General features: G+C 41.7%; 1 protein-coding gene across 5 annotated transcripts in view; it reads right to left on the minus strand.

The window, feature by feature from the left end:
* Nucleotides 1-15,734, minus strand: part of SPOP (speckle type BTB/POZ protein) — a 74,565-nt gene that overhangs the window by 16,022 nt on the left and 42,809 nt on the right. For 3 of the 5 annotated variants that reach the window (XM_080680580.1, XM_080680581.1, XM_080680582.1), the window contains 4 exons: nt 4,954-5,097; nt 3,774-3,895; nt 1,813-1,964; nt 1,563-1,690 (listed from right to left, as the gene is read on the minus strand). In XM_080680580.1, coding sequence (XP_080536706.1) covers nt 1,563-1,690; nt 1,813-1,964; nt 3,774-3,895; nt 4,954-5,031 — 480 coding nt within the window. In that variant the 5' untranslated portion in view covers nt 5,032-5,097. Of the gene's footprint in view, nt 1-1,562; nt 1,691-1,812; nt 1,965-3,773; nt 3,896-4,953; nt 5,098-12,109; nt 12,176-13,345; nt 13,473-15,734 lie in introns of those variants that run through there. The other 2 variants (XM_080680584.1, XM_080680583.1) reach the window with 2 other exon arrangements.

Below are 15,734 nucleotides of genomic sequence, written 5' to 3' on the forward strand. Positions count from 1 at the left end.
TGGACCCACTATGGACTTAAAAATAATGCAGTAAAGGTCATGGCACTGCCTAAAATACCAGGTGCAATATTTAGAGGAGATATCTTTCTTCAGAGAACAGTTAAGATTGGCTTTCATTTCCAAGAGAAATTAGAATTTTCCACTATATTTAAATTTTTCTGAAATTTAGGTCTTTAAGATAGGTGAAGATTAAATTGATGGTCTGTTTATATAACACTTAACTTCATACAAAACCACCTAATTGTATTCATTTCTTACTTGGGCAACTGAGTATGTAACTAGTTAGATTTACATGGAATTCAAATTTAACGTTCATCAGACAAAAAACAACTGCAACAATTTCTGTATTTACCTAGATGTCATCATGTTAGTATTTCCTTCTTTTATTTAGAAATTAAAAAGGAGATAAGGCAGCTATTATACAAACTGCATTTTACGTATTCAGTGTGGTATCTTAATACTCCCAAAATTTCCTAACCACGAGGTACTATTCTGTGGAAATAATGAGCTGTGACTCAGAAAAGAAGCCAGCTACCATAATGGACCAGTCCTCTTCTACAAAAGGGCAAGATTCCTAAGGGACACCCTCCCCGGCTGCACAGGTGGTGACATGCTTTGGGACTGTCATTAACTCACAGTGCGTGCCTATCATCTGACAGAACAACTGTAGGGAACTTGCCTGCGCCCTCCCCAGGAAAATACAGTGGTCATTCTCATCAAGCGCTGCTGCCAGGAAATGGCTTCTTGACCATACAATGTATAGGAAACACTGCCATCTAAGTTGACTAGAGGTTTTATTCGTTTACTCCACTGTGAGCTTATGAATATTTATAAATGTGTTGATAACAGCACATTAGTATATACTCATTAAAGAAACCACTTTCCAACTCACTCTCAGTTTGGGAATTTTACTTCAAGACTTCTCTTGTAAACCTAAAAAAGGCTTTTAAGTTGTTGGTGAGAAGGACTTGCCTAGCAGACTACAGATAACTCTCAGCTATTATGAGTTAGAGAGCTTTATATAACCTTCACTCTAGAATAGAGGATTCTCACCTTCCTATTTCACAATCACTCTAGCAAGACATACCAGAGACATTCAACTCCTGATAAGTCATCCGGTTCAAAGAGCAGAAAAGAAAAGTGATGTACAGTCAAACATATGTGGACTTCATACTCAAGGAGAAGCCATAAAGTTTAAGAAACAAATATACATATATATTTGCTGGCCATCCTCCTCAGCTTGAAGTAACAGTCCTTCCAAATGCTATCCGAAAAACCCTGCAAAGAAAAAGCCAGAATCCTGACCCAAGCAATTAAAAAATCATAAATACCAAGATTGTACACAATCTTTGTTTTTAAGAACAGTAACAAGTGGAAAGCTGAGATGCCCAACAACCTTGAAATCATGGCAGTTTTCAACCAGTCACATCAATAACGTTTGTGCAACACCATTCCACTTGGGGGTTCTTCCCATTCTCCATCCCTGATACAATACAATTAAATCTGCCACTACTGATCAGGCCTGGGAACTGCTAGTCTCACAGTGGAGAAGAAGCACTCACCTCACAGAAGAGGGTAAGCTTGTCATCAGGGAGAAGCCCGTTGGCTTCATCCAAGAGAAAATCTCTACGGATGAATTTTTTGAATCCCCAGTCTTTGCCTTGCACAAACCTATATGCCCGTTGACTCTCTGAGGTGAAAAAAAAGTTATATTTAGGGTTACTCAAAAAACCAGATCAAATCTACAACTTGTCAGTGTATGAAGTTTCTGGATGTGAAAATAAAGAATTGAACAAAGAAGACAACATTTACCCATAGCTTTGGTTTCTTCTCCCTTGGCATTCAGGATGGAGAATTTGAATTTTGCCCGAACTTCACTCTTTGGACAGCTGACCAGTAATAGGTAAAGTGACAGGTAATCTTTGCTTTCTTCATCTAACCCTTTTGGGTTTACTCTCAAACACCTGCCCAAAACAGACAGGGGGGGGGGTAAAATGTTGAAAACATCCATGCTTATAGGCTGGTGAAGTGACAGAACTAGAACATCAGAATCAAGAGAGGGAGATGTTTAAAATATAAACAAGCTCAGGCCCCATAACCAGGAAATTCTGATTTAGTAGAATGACTACTTTGGAGCCACTTTTTTAGAGCAACCTGAGTCAACTAGAATCTGACAACACATCTCTGCCTCTGTCTTCATAATCTCCCAAATCACTTTTACCCCCTAAAATATTTTAAAAGTCAGGCTATTCTAATCCTCAATCTCAGGAGAGGCAGCCCCTAATTTTGTTGGGACTGTGATGAAACCATGAAAAAAATGTCAACAAGCCCTTAAATATCACCTTGGGAAAGAAAAAGTATTTGAGAGCAATATGTGAATAGTACCCAATCATTTACAGATACTTTATCAATCTGGCAATAATATTATAAGATTAAAATAAAGGAGGCAGCACTGAGAGCACAGATAAAAGTAAACTCCCAGGGTATAGCTCCAAGCTATATAGTCAGAGATGCCAATCTGTTACCAATGAATCAAAACAAAATTCAGACAGAATTTAATAGGTTCAACTGAGTTAAGTTGTAAATGTCAGTTGAACTGCACATGGTTCAGATACTGCTTCTACCAGATAGGCCATATGCATCCCTAAGGCCTTGCCAGTGTTATGACACCTCTCACAAACAGGTGGCTCAATCCAATGCCTCTCTAGGGAGGGCATATGCCACTTATATCACTATACATTGTGTTAAAGATGTAGATTTAAATACGATGCCTATGAATAAGCATTCTCTCTCAACCCTTAGTAGTACCCTGCTTAATGTATATAGCCAACAAACACTAAATGGGGAGCTATTTAACTTCCAGTGGGCTATCAGAAGTCAAAACTGGTGGTTCACAAACATGTGTTCTGGTCTTTGCAGTGAGCACATGATTACATCCTTAATTGCCTGCTCCTCCTCAAGAGGACACTTGGTTTAGATGGGACTGACCCCCTTGCCACAGGGATTAATTGGTGGAACCCAGACCTAAACCAATCAGTATATGCATGATATACTCTTGGCCACACAGTTAGTTCAGAGGAAGTTCAAAGACTTCTGTTGGATGGTGGTGGGTTATGCCCATTGCTAATGCAAGTCATCCTTCAACCACAAGGGAAATTACACTTGAGATCTCCAACAGCATGGAGAACAGGACAGAGCAGAGAGAAATGGGGGCCTTAATCTAAACACTGGGATGCTGGATTGAACTAAGCTTCAAAACCATCCTACACCCTGTGCATTCGTTACATAAGCAAATAAATCTTTATTTTTTAAAAACAGGCAATTTAAAAGTCAAGAGACTGTATGTTAAAATCTGGATTTCTTGCTTTTCTTAAACAATCAGAAAATATGGCAATAGTCAGCCCTTATTCACATATAGCTATAGTCAGCTGGATCTCAGTGACCACTGCCCCTTTTAGAAGGACACTAGCTGGTTTGCCTAATAGTCAACACTTACACCAAATATGGATTATCTTTTACAACACTGGCCCTCTTTACTCATTTACATTACCCTACAGCCATTTGAATTTGCAGATCCCTGATATACTCATTAAATTAACTCAACAATTACATAGCAAGCACCTATGTGTATCAGGCACAGTCGTAGATACTGGGGAATTTAAAGTAAAGTCCCTATTTCCAAGGACCTTACGTTCTAGTCAATCTCCCCATAAAACCAAGCAAAACAGGCAACTTTTAGAAAAATTTTTACAGCTAGATGTATTCTTCCTCACCATTTCAGTTTATCATTGGCTCCTGATGAAAAGGTTGAGCTTTTAATGACTTCACCCATTTCCTCCCGGCAAAAGCTAAAGTTATTGATGGTCCACATGTAGGAGAATTTCACTACCTTGATCTGTTGATAGAAAACCAGAAGTAATTAAATAAGTGGGTGACCTAAAAAACAGGCTGAAGATCAGATCATTGTTTCCGCTTCCTCCCTCTACGTGATCCCAGAGGAAGATAGCACTATTTGGCCAACCTGGAGGCTCAGCTTTTCTCTCACCGTAGGTCCCTCATCCACATTTTTAAAATACATGTTTTTATTGACTTTAAGAAAGAGAAAGGAAGGGAGAGAAATAGAGATAGAAACATCGATGAGAGAAAAATATCAATCAGCTGCCTCCTGTACACCCCCATAGGGCAGTGGTCGGCAAACTCATTAGTCAACAGAGCCAAATATCAACAGTACAACGATTGAAATTTCTTTTGAGAGCCGAAAACCGACTTCTGTGCATAGGACACGAAGTTTCAATCACACTGTACGTGCGCGCCCGCACGTGGTATTTTGTGGAAGAGCCACACTCAAGGGGCCAAAGAGCCGCATGTGGCTCACGAGCCGCAGTTTGCTGACCACTGCCATAGGGGATTGAGCCTGAAACCTGGGCATGTGCCACATGAGCCACACCAGCAGGGCCCGCATCCACATTTTAAGAAATCTCACAGTGACCAACTGCTTTCATAACTTTTCTCAGCTTCTGAGAAATACTGAATGGAAAGTAGGAAAAACATGGACAGGAGTGGGAAAGCAGATGACAAAGCCATACCTGTAAGGAGCCTTTGTTCAGAGCAGTGTTTGACAATTGAGATGTTGATGCGACTACCTGGGGTCGAAAATCTCAAACCTGGTTTCCTTTTGAGTTGCCCAACACAGGAACACATTTCCATCAAGGAGGATGTAAGTGGATCTAATTTCAGAGTTCCCCCTTTTAATCTCCAGTGAAAGACCGTGGACTAAGGTATTCAGATTCCACTTGGAGAACCAAGGAATGGAAAGCTGACAAATATCTATCTACTATTTGGCAGTTATGTCCCTGAGAAAGCAGAAAACCCAATGCAGAAAGAAATCTTATTCCTTTCGCCCATCAAATCCTCCCAAAATGCAAAGATTTACAGGGTGAAAACATAACTTACCTGTGTGTAGCACCAGCTCTCAGCTACAGGGCCACTCGACATTTCTGCCGGAGGTGGAGGACTTGGAACCCTTGACATCGCCAGTTTGAAGGTTAAACAAGATTTCCAAAGTCAGAGGACAAAGATTTCTGTTTTCTTTTCACCCTGGTTGACACAAGGAGCAAAAGGATGTTTTAGATTAATGGCACATGATCCTACTATTTCTGTTTGACCTTCTAGTCTAGACAAAGACTGGAAACTTTGTCTCCTGCCTAAAATTCTCTACTCTTATTATTCAAATAGCTACTTAGAAGTCCGATCCCAAACTTAAGTGTTAACCTTGGAGAAGATCGCCTAATCTAATATAGTCTACTAATAACAATTACAGCACCCTATTTTAATCCTCTGCACAATACTTAACATTATCTTACTGAATGAATTTACTCAATGGGCATATGAAGTACATCTAGGGAAAGGCTGCCTGAAGAGGAGACAGCATAGTGAACACCACACACACTATGCCACCAGCTCCTTCACCTGAGACACAAATACTCTACTCCTGAGGGGAAATGACCTTGTTACCTCTCGAACTACTGTCTCATCTTCTCTTATACTTCAGTACAAACTAATGAAGAGTAGGTTTCTATTCCTCAACCCATTGCTAGCTGCTCTCTTGAAGGGCAACATTTTCCCCTTTCTTACATGTGTTACTTTCTGTGAAGCAGAGATCTCTCCCCACTTATACTCCATCACTATTCAGTTTTCCAGATTCTTTTCCTTGCTCTTGCCCTCTCTGTTCTATGAACATTCTTCAATCTCTTTTGTTGGATATTCTTCCCCCACTATTGCTCCATATGGTTTAATCCTCAGTCATTTTCTCAATTTTCCCAACATTCTCTTTCATGGAAATTTTATCAATCCCAACAGTGTCAAATTTCTGCCTTTATAAAAATATTCCCCAAATCTCTCTAACTTTGACCTCTGTCATAAGCCTCAGACCATTTCAAATAACTGCTATACATCTTAGCAGGGTGTCCCAGTAGTAAATCAAATTCAATTAAAAATTCTCCCCTCCAATGCCACTCAAAAAATGGGTGAATCAGGTTACAATTTTTTAAGTATTATACACAAAGCCAAACTGGAAAAAAAAAAAAAGCTCCTTGCAATGCATGACAAAGAAATAATTTCATTAATATATGAATTGGTATGTAAATTGTTTCTATAAAATCATTAAGAAAAAGGCCATCTACCTTACAAAAATATCGTTAACAAAAAAAGGAAGGAAGGCCCTAACCGGTTTGGCTCAGTGGATAGAGCGTCAGCCTGGGGACTGAAGGGTCCCAGGTTCGATTCCGGTCAAGGGCATGTACCTTGGTTGTGAGCACATCCCCAGTGGGGAGTGTGCAGGAGGCAGGTGATCGATGTTTCTCTCTCATCGATGTTTCTAACTCTCTATCCCTCTCCCTTCCTCTCTGTAAAAAATATTTTTTTTAAAAAAAGGAAAGAAGGGAGGGAGAGAGAGAGGGAGGGAGGGAGGGAGGAAGAAAGGAAATCGCTCTAAAACATTTTACATCTATAAGACCTGCAGGAGGAAAAAAAAAAAATCAACCAAACCGTGTATGGGGATATGGGAACTCTCATACACTATTGGTGGGAAAGTATATTTGGATGGGAATTTGGCCATATCTTGTGAAGTTGAGTGTACGTGTACACTAAGGCTCAGCAATTCTACCTTTAACTGTAATACTGCACCAGAATAGTGGTTCTCAAATTTTAGTGTGTGTCAGAATCACCTAGTAAACTGGTTACTGAGCCTCACCCTCAGAGTTTCTGATTCAAAGGTTTGGAATGAGCCTCTAAATTTGCATTTCTAACCAAGTTCCCACATGATCCTGATATGCTGGTCCTGGAACCACATTTTGAGAATCACTGATCTAGAGAATTTGCACATGGACACAAGAAGACATAGACTAGGGTATTCAATGTCACATTGTTTATAACAATGAAAAAACTAGAAGCAAACTGAAAATCCATTCAAAAAAGAGAAATATGTAAATTGACCATACCTCCGCTACGCTCACCAGCCAATCAGGAGTGAGCATGCAAATTAACTTGACAAAGATGGTGGGCTAATTTGCATACATAGGCACTGGGCGGAGAGTGGAGTGGCTTGGTGAACTTGGCTCCCCAAGCCACCAGATGGAGAGCAGAGAGGGAGAGCTGGCTGTTTGGAGGACTTGGCAGAGTGGGAGGCCATGGGATGGAGACAGAGCAGGAAGGGAAAACCCAGAGCACAGGGAGCACCAGGAATTCTGGGAGTAGTAGTTCTGGTAGCAGCCCCAGGACTGAAAGCAGAAACTCAGAGCGCGGAGAGCACCAGGAATGCTGGGAATTGTAGTTCTGGTGGCAGACGGATCTCCTAGACACTAGAGCAAAGTGAGCCTGGAGCAAGTTACTGTTGCGCTGGGGGATGGAAGGAAAGCAAAGGTAAGAGACATAAGTAAAATCAGAGTGTCTAGGAAAAATTAAAGGGAAAATATCCTAAAACTTCCAGGAAATCTCCACCAATGAAGCAAAGAAAAAAAAGGCCTCTATTATTCTGTGAGCAACAAACCAAACTGGGTTGGGGTCTCAGACAATTTGCTCATATGATTGCAAAGACAGACAGAAACTCCCAGATTGGAGAGGGCTCCCCTGAGGGCTCCCAGATTGGAGAGGGTGCAGGTTGGGCTGAGAGACCCACCCCTCGTGCACGAATCTTCGTGCACCGGGCCCCTAGTGTGTGTGTGTGTGTGTGTGTGTGTGTGTGTGTGCGCCTAAGAGACCAAAACGACTGGTCGCTATGATGCACACTTACCACCAGGGGGCAGATGCTCAATGCAGGAGCTTCCTCCTGGTGGTCAGTGTGCTCCCACAGCCAACCTCCCCAAGCTGGCCAACCTCTCGTGGCCCCTCCTTGCGGCCCCTTTCCCAGGGGGGCCGAGGGCCAGCTCCATCCTTGGGGCTGGTGGCCAACCTCCCATGCCCTGTCCCTCCCCCCGGCTGGCAGGCCCCAATCGGCCCGCTGCCCACCTGCCACAGTGGCGGTGCAGTGGCAAGGGAAGGAGGAGGCGGGGAGGTGGGGAACCACATGGTGGTGGGGCACCGACAATGGTGGCAGTGCATCTGGCGACCATCGCCTCCTCTCTGGCCGGGCCCTGATCAGCCTGGCCCCAATCGGCCCTGATTGCTGGCCAGGCCTAGGGACCCCACCTGTGCACGAATTTCATGCACTAGGCCTCTAGTTTCTATATAATGGAAAACTATATTTTAGAATTAAAATTAATTAACTAGTTCTACACCACCATGGAGATGAGATCAAACACAATGCTAATAAAAAAACAACAACTTTTGTAATGCTATGTGTAGTACATTACTTATACAAATCTAAGATGATGTATTATCTACAGGTGTATGCACACAGAAGTTAAAAAAAAAAAAAAAAAGACAAGCTATGCATCAGATTCATGATGGGAGACCAAAGGAGAACAATAAGGCTGGGAAAATAAGACATTTCAAGTTAATCTCTCATATATCTTTTTTTTTTAAAATATATTTTATTGATTTTTTACAGAGAGGAAAGGAAAGGGATAGAGAGTTAGAAACATCGATAAGAGAGAAACATCGATCAGCTGCCTCCTGCACACTCCCCACTGGGGATGTGCCCGCAACCAAGGTACGTGCCCTTGACCGGAATCGAACCTGGGACCCTTCAGTCCGCAGGCCGACGCTCTATCCACTGAGCCAAATCAGCTAGGGCAATCTCATATATCTTTTAAAATAAGGATGACCTGAGGCAAATACAACAATACAAATGACTATTGAATTTGGGATGATAACTACTTGAGTGTGTATTATTCTTTGTACTGTTCTGCTTTATTTTTTTAAATATATTGTATTAATTGTAGGGATAAAGTAAGGATGTGTTCCATTATATCACACACTATCTGGTTTATAATACCCAAGGAAGAAATTTCTTTCCTAAATACTGGATTGTTTTTAGCTATGGACAGACAATATGAATCTTACTAGAGGCCTAGCACATGAAATTCGTGCATGGGGGGCGGGGGGTCCCCTCAGCCCAGCCTGCACCCTCTCCAATCTGGGACCGCTGGCTCCTAATCACTCACATGCCTGCCTGCCTGGTTGCCCCTAACTGCTCCCCCTGCAAGCCTGGTTGCTCCCAACTGCCCCCATCTGCTGGCCTGGTTGCCCCTAACTGCCCCCACCACCAGCTTGGTTGCCCCCAACTGCCCCACTTGCTGGCCTGGTTGCCCCTCACGGCCCCCCCGTTGGCCTGGTCGCCCTACGCAGCCTGCTTGTTCAGTCGTTTGGTCATCCCTCACTAACCCCCCTGCCGGCCTGGTCGCCCTACGCAGCCTGCTTGTTCAGTCGTTTGGTTGTCCCTCCCTAACCCCCCTGCCGGCCTGGTCGCCCTACACAGCCTGCTTGTTCAGTTGTTTGGTTGTCCCTCACTAACCCCTCTGCCAGCCTGGTCGTAGGCAGCCATCTTGTGAGGGCAGTGAGGGTTAATTTGCATATTACCTCTTTATTATATAGGATTATGTTGTTTGCTTGGCTATTAAGAAGCCCTGAGACAAATCTGTGACCTATCTTTTGAAACTATAGGTTGTTCTATATGCTATAGTCTATACAGATTCAACTGCTCAATCTATAATAGCTTTATTATTTACTTAACATTGTTATTCCCTTTACTATAATTCCTTCAACTGATTATTCTTTTCTATTATGTTAAGTGTTTTTGGAAACTGCCTCAAAACATTTGAAGAAATAGGTATAAATGAATTTTAAAAAAAATCACTCAACTCATACACAGTCACTGACACTTATGTAATAACTAGAGGCCCAATGCATGAAAATTCATGCAAGAGTAGGCCTTCCTTCCCCTGGCTGCTGGCACCGACTTCCTTCCAGCACCCGGGACCTGGGTTACTTCCCTCCTCTGGCCTCCCAACCGGGACCAGGCTGGCTTCCCTTGGGCTGCCCACAGGCACCCGGAACCCGGGCTGGCTTCCCTCTGGCCCTGGCTTCATCAGGAAGGACATCTGGAATGACATCCGGTCTAATTAGCATATTACCTTTTTATTATTATTATAGAAGATCATGGAGGGGGAGTAATTACCCTCACAGAGTAATACCATTGGTCTGACCAGAGTCCCCACTGGTTTTAAACACTATTCTACAGTCATTTACAACGAAAGCATCCCATATAATCAGAGATGGAGTTAACAATCTTAAACATGATGTGCTATTTCACTTAAGCTAGCAAACTAAGCATTGCATTGGCATTTGAGCCTCCTTGGCTGGTGCAATTCCTGATTCCATGAAAACATCAAGAAAAGAGACCAAATGCTATACTGGATCACCTATGATCAAGGTAGGCTTGCACTTTAGGGAAAACACATTCTCACAGAACTGGTTGTCTAGCAATGAGTAAATCACCAAAAAGCAGTTTTACAAATCCCAGTTACCATTACTGCCAGTAGAGGCCAGAATAAAATTTCAAAATCTTAAAAGATGTGAAATTTACATGTTAGTTAAGAGCATAAAATTTGGCTCTGGAGGTGTGGGGTGCAGACTCAGCTCTATCCTGAGCAATCATAACATACTAATTTGAGTTTATCTTAAAGTTTTAAAAATACTTCAAATTTATCTAATAATTAACAACTTAAGAATTCTCTAGGTCTAAGAAAAGAACAAATTTAAAAACCTGTTTATTTTAATGGCTTAATTGTTGCTATTGAACCACAGTCCATTATTACAACCAGAAAAAAAAAAAAAATACTACTTCAGTGTTGGCCATTTTTTTTTCTTTTTTGCTTCTCACTCATTTTGTAGCCAAGTCTTTTTATTGTTGTTGTGTGTTTTTTAATAATATCACCTTTCTTCCAATTTTTAAAAAATGTCCAACCTGGTAGCTAAAAGAACTGCAGAATCAGCCTTAGATTCTGAGGAGCTTTAACCACACAACCTGCTGAGAGGGAAATTGACTAGGATAGCACAAGTCTAATTAATTTCACTCATAGCAGGCACCATGGGCGAAGTGTTGATCAGCAAAGCAGCCTGGTGTTACATGAACTCTCCAGCACTTTACGCCAACTTCGGCAGATACCCAGCAGAAAAACAACTTTAGAAAAGAGGAGGTCTATTTGAGGGTCATGGTTTGAGAACCTGTGTAGGAGACAACTAGCACCAAAATATATTGTTCCCGGCTTCAAACAAGTTAGGACAAACTGTCAAGTTCTCAAATGAGAAATTTATTCTCCAAAGCTTAGCAAAACTTCCCAGTATGTTGACAACTCTGAGGCTGAACATATCTGTTATATACCACCACTTATTTTTCTGTTCACTCTATTAAATCCTGATCTGTGAGGATACACCTCTTCTGAGTAGACCAAGAAATATACTTAAAATACCTGTCAACTGTAAAATTGCTCAAATTCCAATGAAGGTAATATCAGATAGCAACTAATAACAATCTCTAACAGAATGTTTCCTAGCAGGTATTATGATGCAGATACTTTCACTGAACATACACAGTGCACTTCTTTTCTGCCTTCTTTTATACTTATGAACACTTCTGTGGCCTCTAGTAGACTTTAAGTTCCTTAAAAGGAACTTGCAACTATTCCTTGTATCCCCTTCACCACCTAGCAGCCTGCCTGGAACAAGGCATTCAGCAAAAATACTTTGATGGCCGAAACCGGTTTGGCTCGGTGGATAGAGCGTCGGCTTGCAGATTGGAGGTCCCGGGTTCGATCCCGGTCAAGGGCATGTACCTTGGTTGAGGGCACATCCCCAGTGGGGGGCGTGCAGGAGGCAGCTGATCGATGTTTCTCTCTCATCGATGTTTCTAACTCTCTATCCCTCTCCCTTCCTCTCTGTAAAAAATCAATAAAATATATTTTAAAAAAACAACAACAAATGTTTAAAAATACTTTGATGGCTGAAACATTTATCCAATTGCATTCAAGTCCACTAACTTTTCTGTTTGTTTCTTTCACATATCTCTAAAAGAGCCCTTTGAACAGTGCTGAGTATATTAGATTTGCAATGTAATGAAAATAATTAATTTGTTCTTTTAAATGAGTTATAAACAAAGCCAAAAACTCCTAACCTGGCACTCTCAAGTTTCAGCCCTGGTAAAGTGAATTTTTCATCCAGTATTAAGTATATCTTCATTCTACATGGAGAAAAAGACTGGCTATAATTTCTTTTATTCTGAAGACAAAAATCAGTAATTTGAACTAAACTCTTACATAACCAGGATTCTTACAGGATACAACAGGGGGAAGTGTTGCAATAGTTTAACCTGCAGTATACACAGAGCTAGGCTAGCACAGTCTCTGATAAATGTTACATAGACAATTTATACAGTTATTTTTATCTTTCTTTTATTCTCTACAAGCATTCTTCCATCTTCAATCTAATCTAATCATTCAGAGAATTTTTTTTAACCAACAACTAAAACAGGCATAATCCACACATGATATCTATGCATTAGCCTTCTATCCATCAGCCTTAAAATTACAGGAATAAGATTGTGGATATAGTAGATAGATCCATGTAATTGTTCAGTGGGCTGAAAATAGCCAAATACGGGCAATTTCATGTGGTTCAACATAATACACAAACATGCACAAGTTAGATGGCTGGGAACATAGCTTCTTGTCAAAGAATGGTTTATTAGGGACTTTTTAAAAGCCTGTCACTTTCTTTTTCTTTTGGTTTAAAGACTTGTACAGTTTCCAAGTAAGGAAAAATCCCAATGTCATAACTATTTTAAATCTGAGAGACGTTTGCATTTTCCAAACAGAAGAAGCCAAAAGGATTGTTGACAATTAAGGGAAGGAGAGAGAAAGGGAGGGGGAGAGAAAGAAGAAACTAAACTATAGAAAGATTTGGGTATACTCATTTTTGCGAAACTGATGTGACTTCAAAGGAGGGTTTGTGTTTCTTCTGTTATAGTGTCTTCAATCATATACAGCCCAGGAGGTAATAACTTCTTTCTCATTACCCCAAGGACAGATTATTATAGGTCATACTGACTTTCTCTGTTGCAACGTTTGAATGACTTTTGAATATTTATTATAGGTAAACTTTTTTTAGTTCAATCTAGTATAACCAAATACTAAATGCACTTTTTTAAAATTTATAGATACTTCTTAAAATAAAACTAAGAGTCATCAAAGAGAGACCTCAATCAGCAAAGGAAAGATCTGGTTTCTCTTATGTCCCTTATCATGTTCTTTATAAAATCTGTAAGTTATCCCTGGCTGGTGTGCTAAGTGGTTAGAGCATTAGCCCGTGCATGGAAAGGTCACGGGTTCAATTCCCAGTCAAGGGCACGTACCTGGATTGCAGGTTCAATCCCTGCCTTGGTCCAGCACGTTCAGGAGGCAACCAATCAATGTGTCTCTCTCACATTGATGTTTCTTTCTCTCTCCTTTTCCCCTCCCTCCTTTCCTCTTCCACTCTATCTAAAAATCAATGGAAAACAGCATCCTAAAGTGAGGATTAACAACAACAAAATTTATAAGTTAAAGATAACTGCTTTTTTAAAAAATTGAGATATAAACTGACATATAACACTATGTTTGTTTTTGAAATCTTTAAGAGGTATTTAGTATTAAGTGAATCTAAAGATCAATGAGAAAAAAGCCAACAGCCTAAAAGAAAAATGGGCAAAGAACAGCCAATAGTTTAGAGGAATGTAAATACCAATGGTTCTTAAATATGTGAAAATATGTTCAACTCTCATTCATAATAACATAAATGCAAATTAAACTGCACATTGATTCACCCAGTGAGTTGGCAAAGATCAAAATGTTTGATAATACTTGCCCAGGGTAAGAAGAACATTTCTGATTAGAGCATAAATTGTTACAATCTCCATGAAGAGAAATATATATCAGAATGAATAAAAAATGCATATACTCTTTGATCCAGCAATTCCACTTCTAGAAATTTACCCTACTATATGATAAATATCTTACCTAATAAAAGAGAAACATGCAAATTAACCATCACTCCGCTACGCCCACAGCCAATCAGAGTGAGTATGCAAACTAACCCAACAAAGATGGAGGTTAATTTGCATATGCAGGCCCGGAGCAGAGTGAAGCCTGCTATGAGGTAAGGGGGACGGTGGAGGGAGCTACTGTAGTGGTACTTCAGACAGAACAGAGGACTTGCCGGCTCCCAGGCGGCCCAGGAGCAGGGACTTGCCGGCTTCGAGTAGCCTGGGAGTGGGGACTTGCCGGCTGCTGGGTGAGCCGGGAGCGGGGACTTGCCGGCTCCCGTGCGGCCCGGGGCCAGGGACTTGCCAGCTCTGGACAGCCAGGGAGCGGGGACTTGCCGGCTCCCAGGTGGCTGGGAGTGAAGCCAGGGGAAGGAAGGCCTATTCTTGCACAAATATCGTGCAATGGGCCTCTAGTGATAAATATAAAATGTTTCTCACTATAGCACTATTTGTAATCACAAAATAATAGAAACAACCTAAAAGTCTATGAACAGGGGATGAGATTAAATTATGATACAGATAGGCAATGTAATAAGCATCTGTTTTTAATAAAAAGGAATGAGGGCCCTATTGGTTTTGCTCAGTGGATAGAGCATTGGCCATCAGACTGAAGGGTCCAGGTTTGATTCCACTCAAGAGCATGTACCTTGGTTTCAAGCTTGATCCCTGGGCCTGGTCGGGGTGTGTGTAGGAGGCAACCCATGATGTTTCTCTGTCTCTCCTCTTCCCTTCCACTCTCTCTAAAAATCAATGGAGGGAGAAACCAAGATGGCGGCATAGGTAAACACCTAAATTGCTGCCTCACACAACAATTTCAAAACTACAACTAAAAGACAAAACAGACATCATCCAGAACCACAGGAAGGCTGGCTGAGTGGAAATTCTACAACTAGAAGGAAAGAGAAAAGCACACTGAGACTCAGAGGAGCTGCAAAAGGCAGAGATAGGGAGGCGCACGCGCGGAGAGGGCTGGCAACTGAGTGTGCGGCTGGCTTTCTCAAGCAGGAGGGAGACAAAAGCTCCCGACTGCTCTGAACTCCAGTTCCGGGCGAGACTCTGGGGACCCAGGCTCATTCGGGGAGAAACTGGATTCTCTGGCAGCGGGCGAAACTCGAGGGTGGCTTTCTCTCAGAGGTGGCTTGCAGTGATTACCGAGGAACACTGAGACCCAGGGGCCTCTTAGGGCAGGGCTGACAGGAAGCCATTGCTGTCTGCTCCGCCCTGAGATTCCGCCCCATCCAAGCTGAGCACAGAGGCTTTTGCAAGTGTTGTCTCATAAGGGTGTCTCCAGCACAGAAGTTCTCCCAGCATAGAAACAGCTGATCCTCACAGCCAATTGGCTTGGAGGTCAATTCCTCCCAGTGATACCAACAACAATCAAGGCTTAACTACAACAAGACTGTGCACACAGCCCACAAAGGGGTGCACCAAGAGTGTCCACCTCAGGTAACTGGGGAGGCTGAGCCACTGGGCCTTATAGGACACCTAGAACACAAAGCCACTCTATCAAATCAGGGAAGCAGCCAAAATGTGGAGACAAAGAAACAGATCACAAATGAAAGAAATGGAGGAAAGCAAATGACTGGATATAGAGTTCAAAACCACGGTTATAAGGTTTTTCAAGAATTTTCTAGAAAAGGCCGATAAATTTAGCGAGACCCTCGAAGATATGAAAAAGGACCAACTAGAAATTAAGCATACACTGACTGAAATAAAAAAT

The sequence above is a fragment of the Plecotus auritus genome (assembly GCF_963455305.1).
Source record: "Plecotus auritus genome assembly, chromosome: 7".
Lineage (NCBI taxonomy): Eukaryota > Metazoa > Chordata > Mammalia > Chiroptera > Vespertilionidae > Plecotus > Plecotus auritus.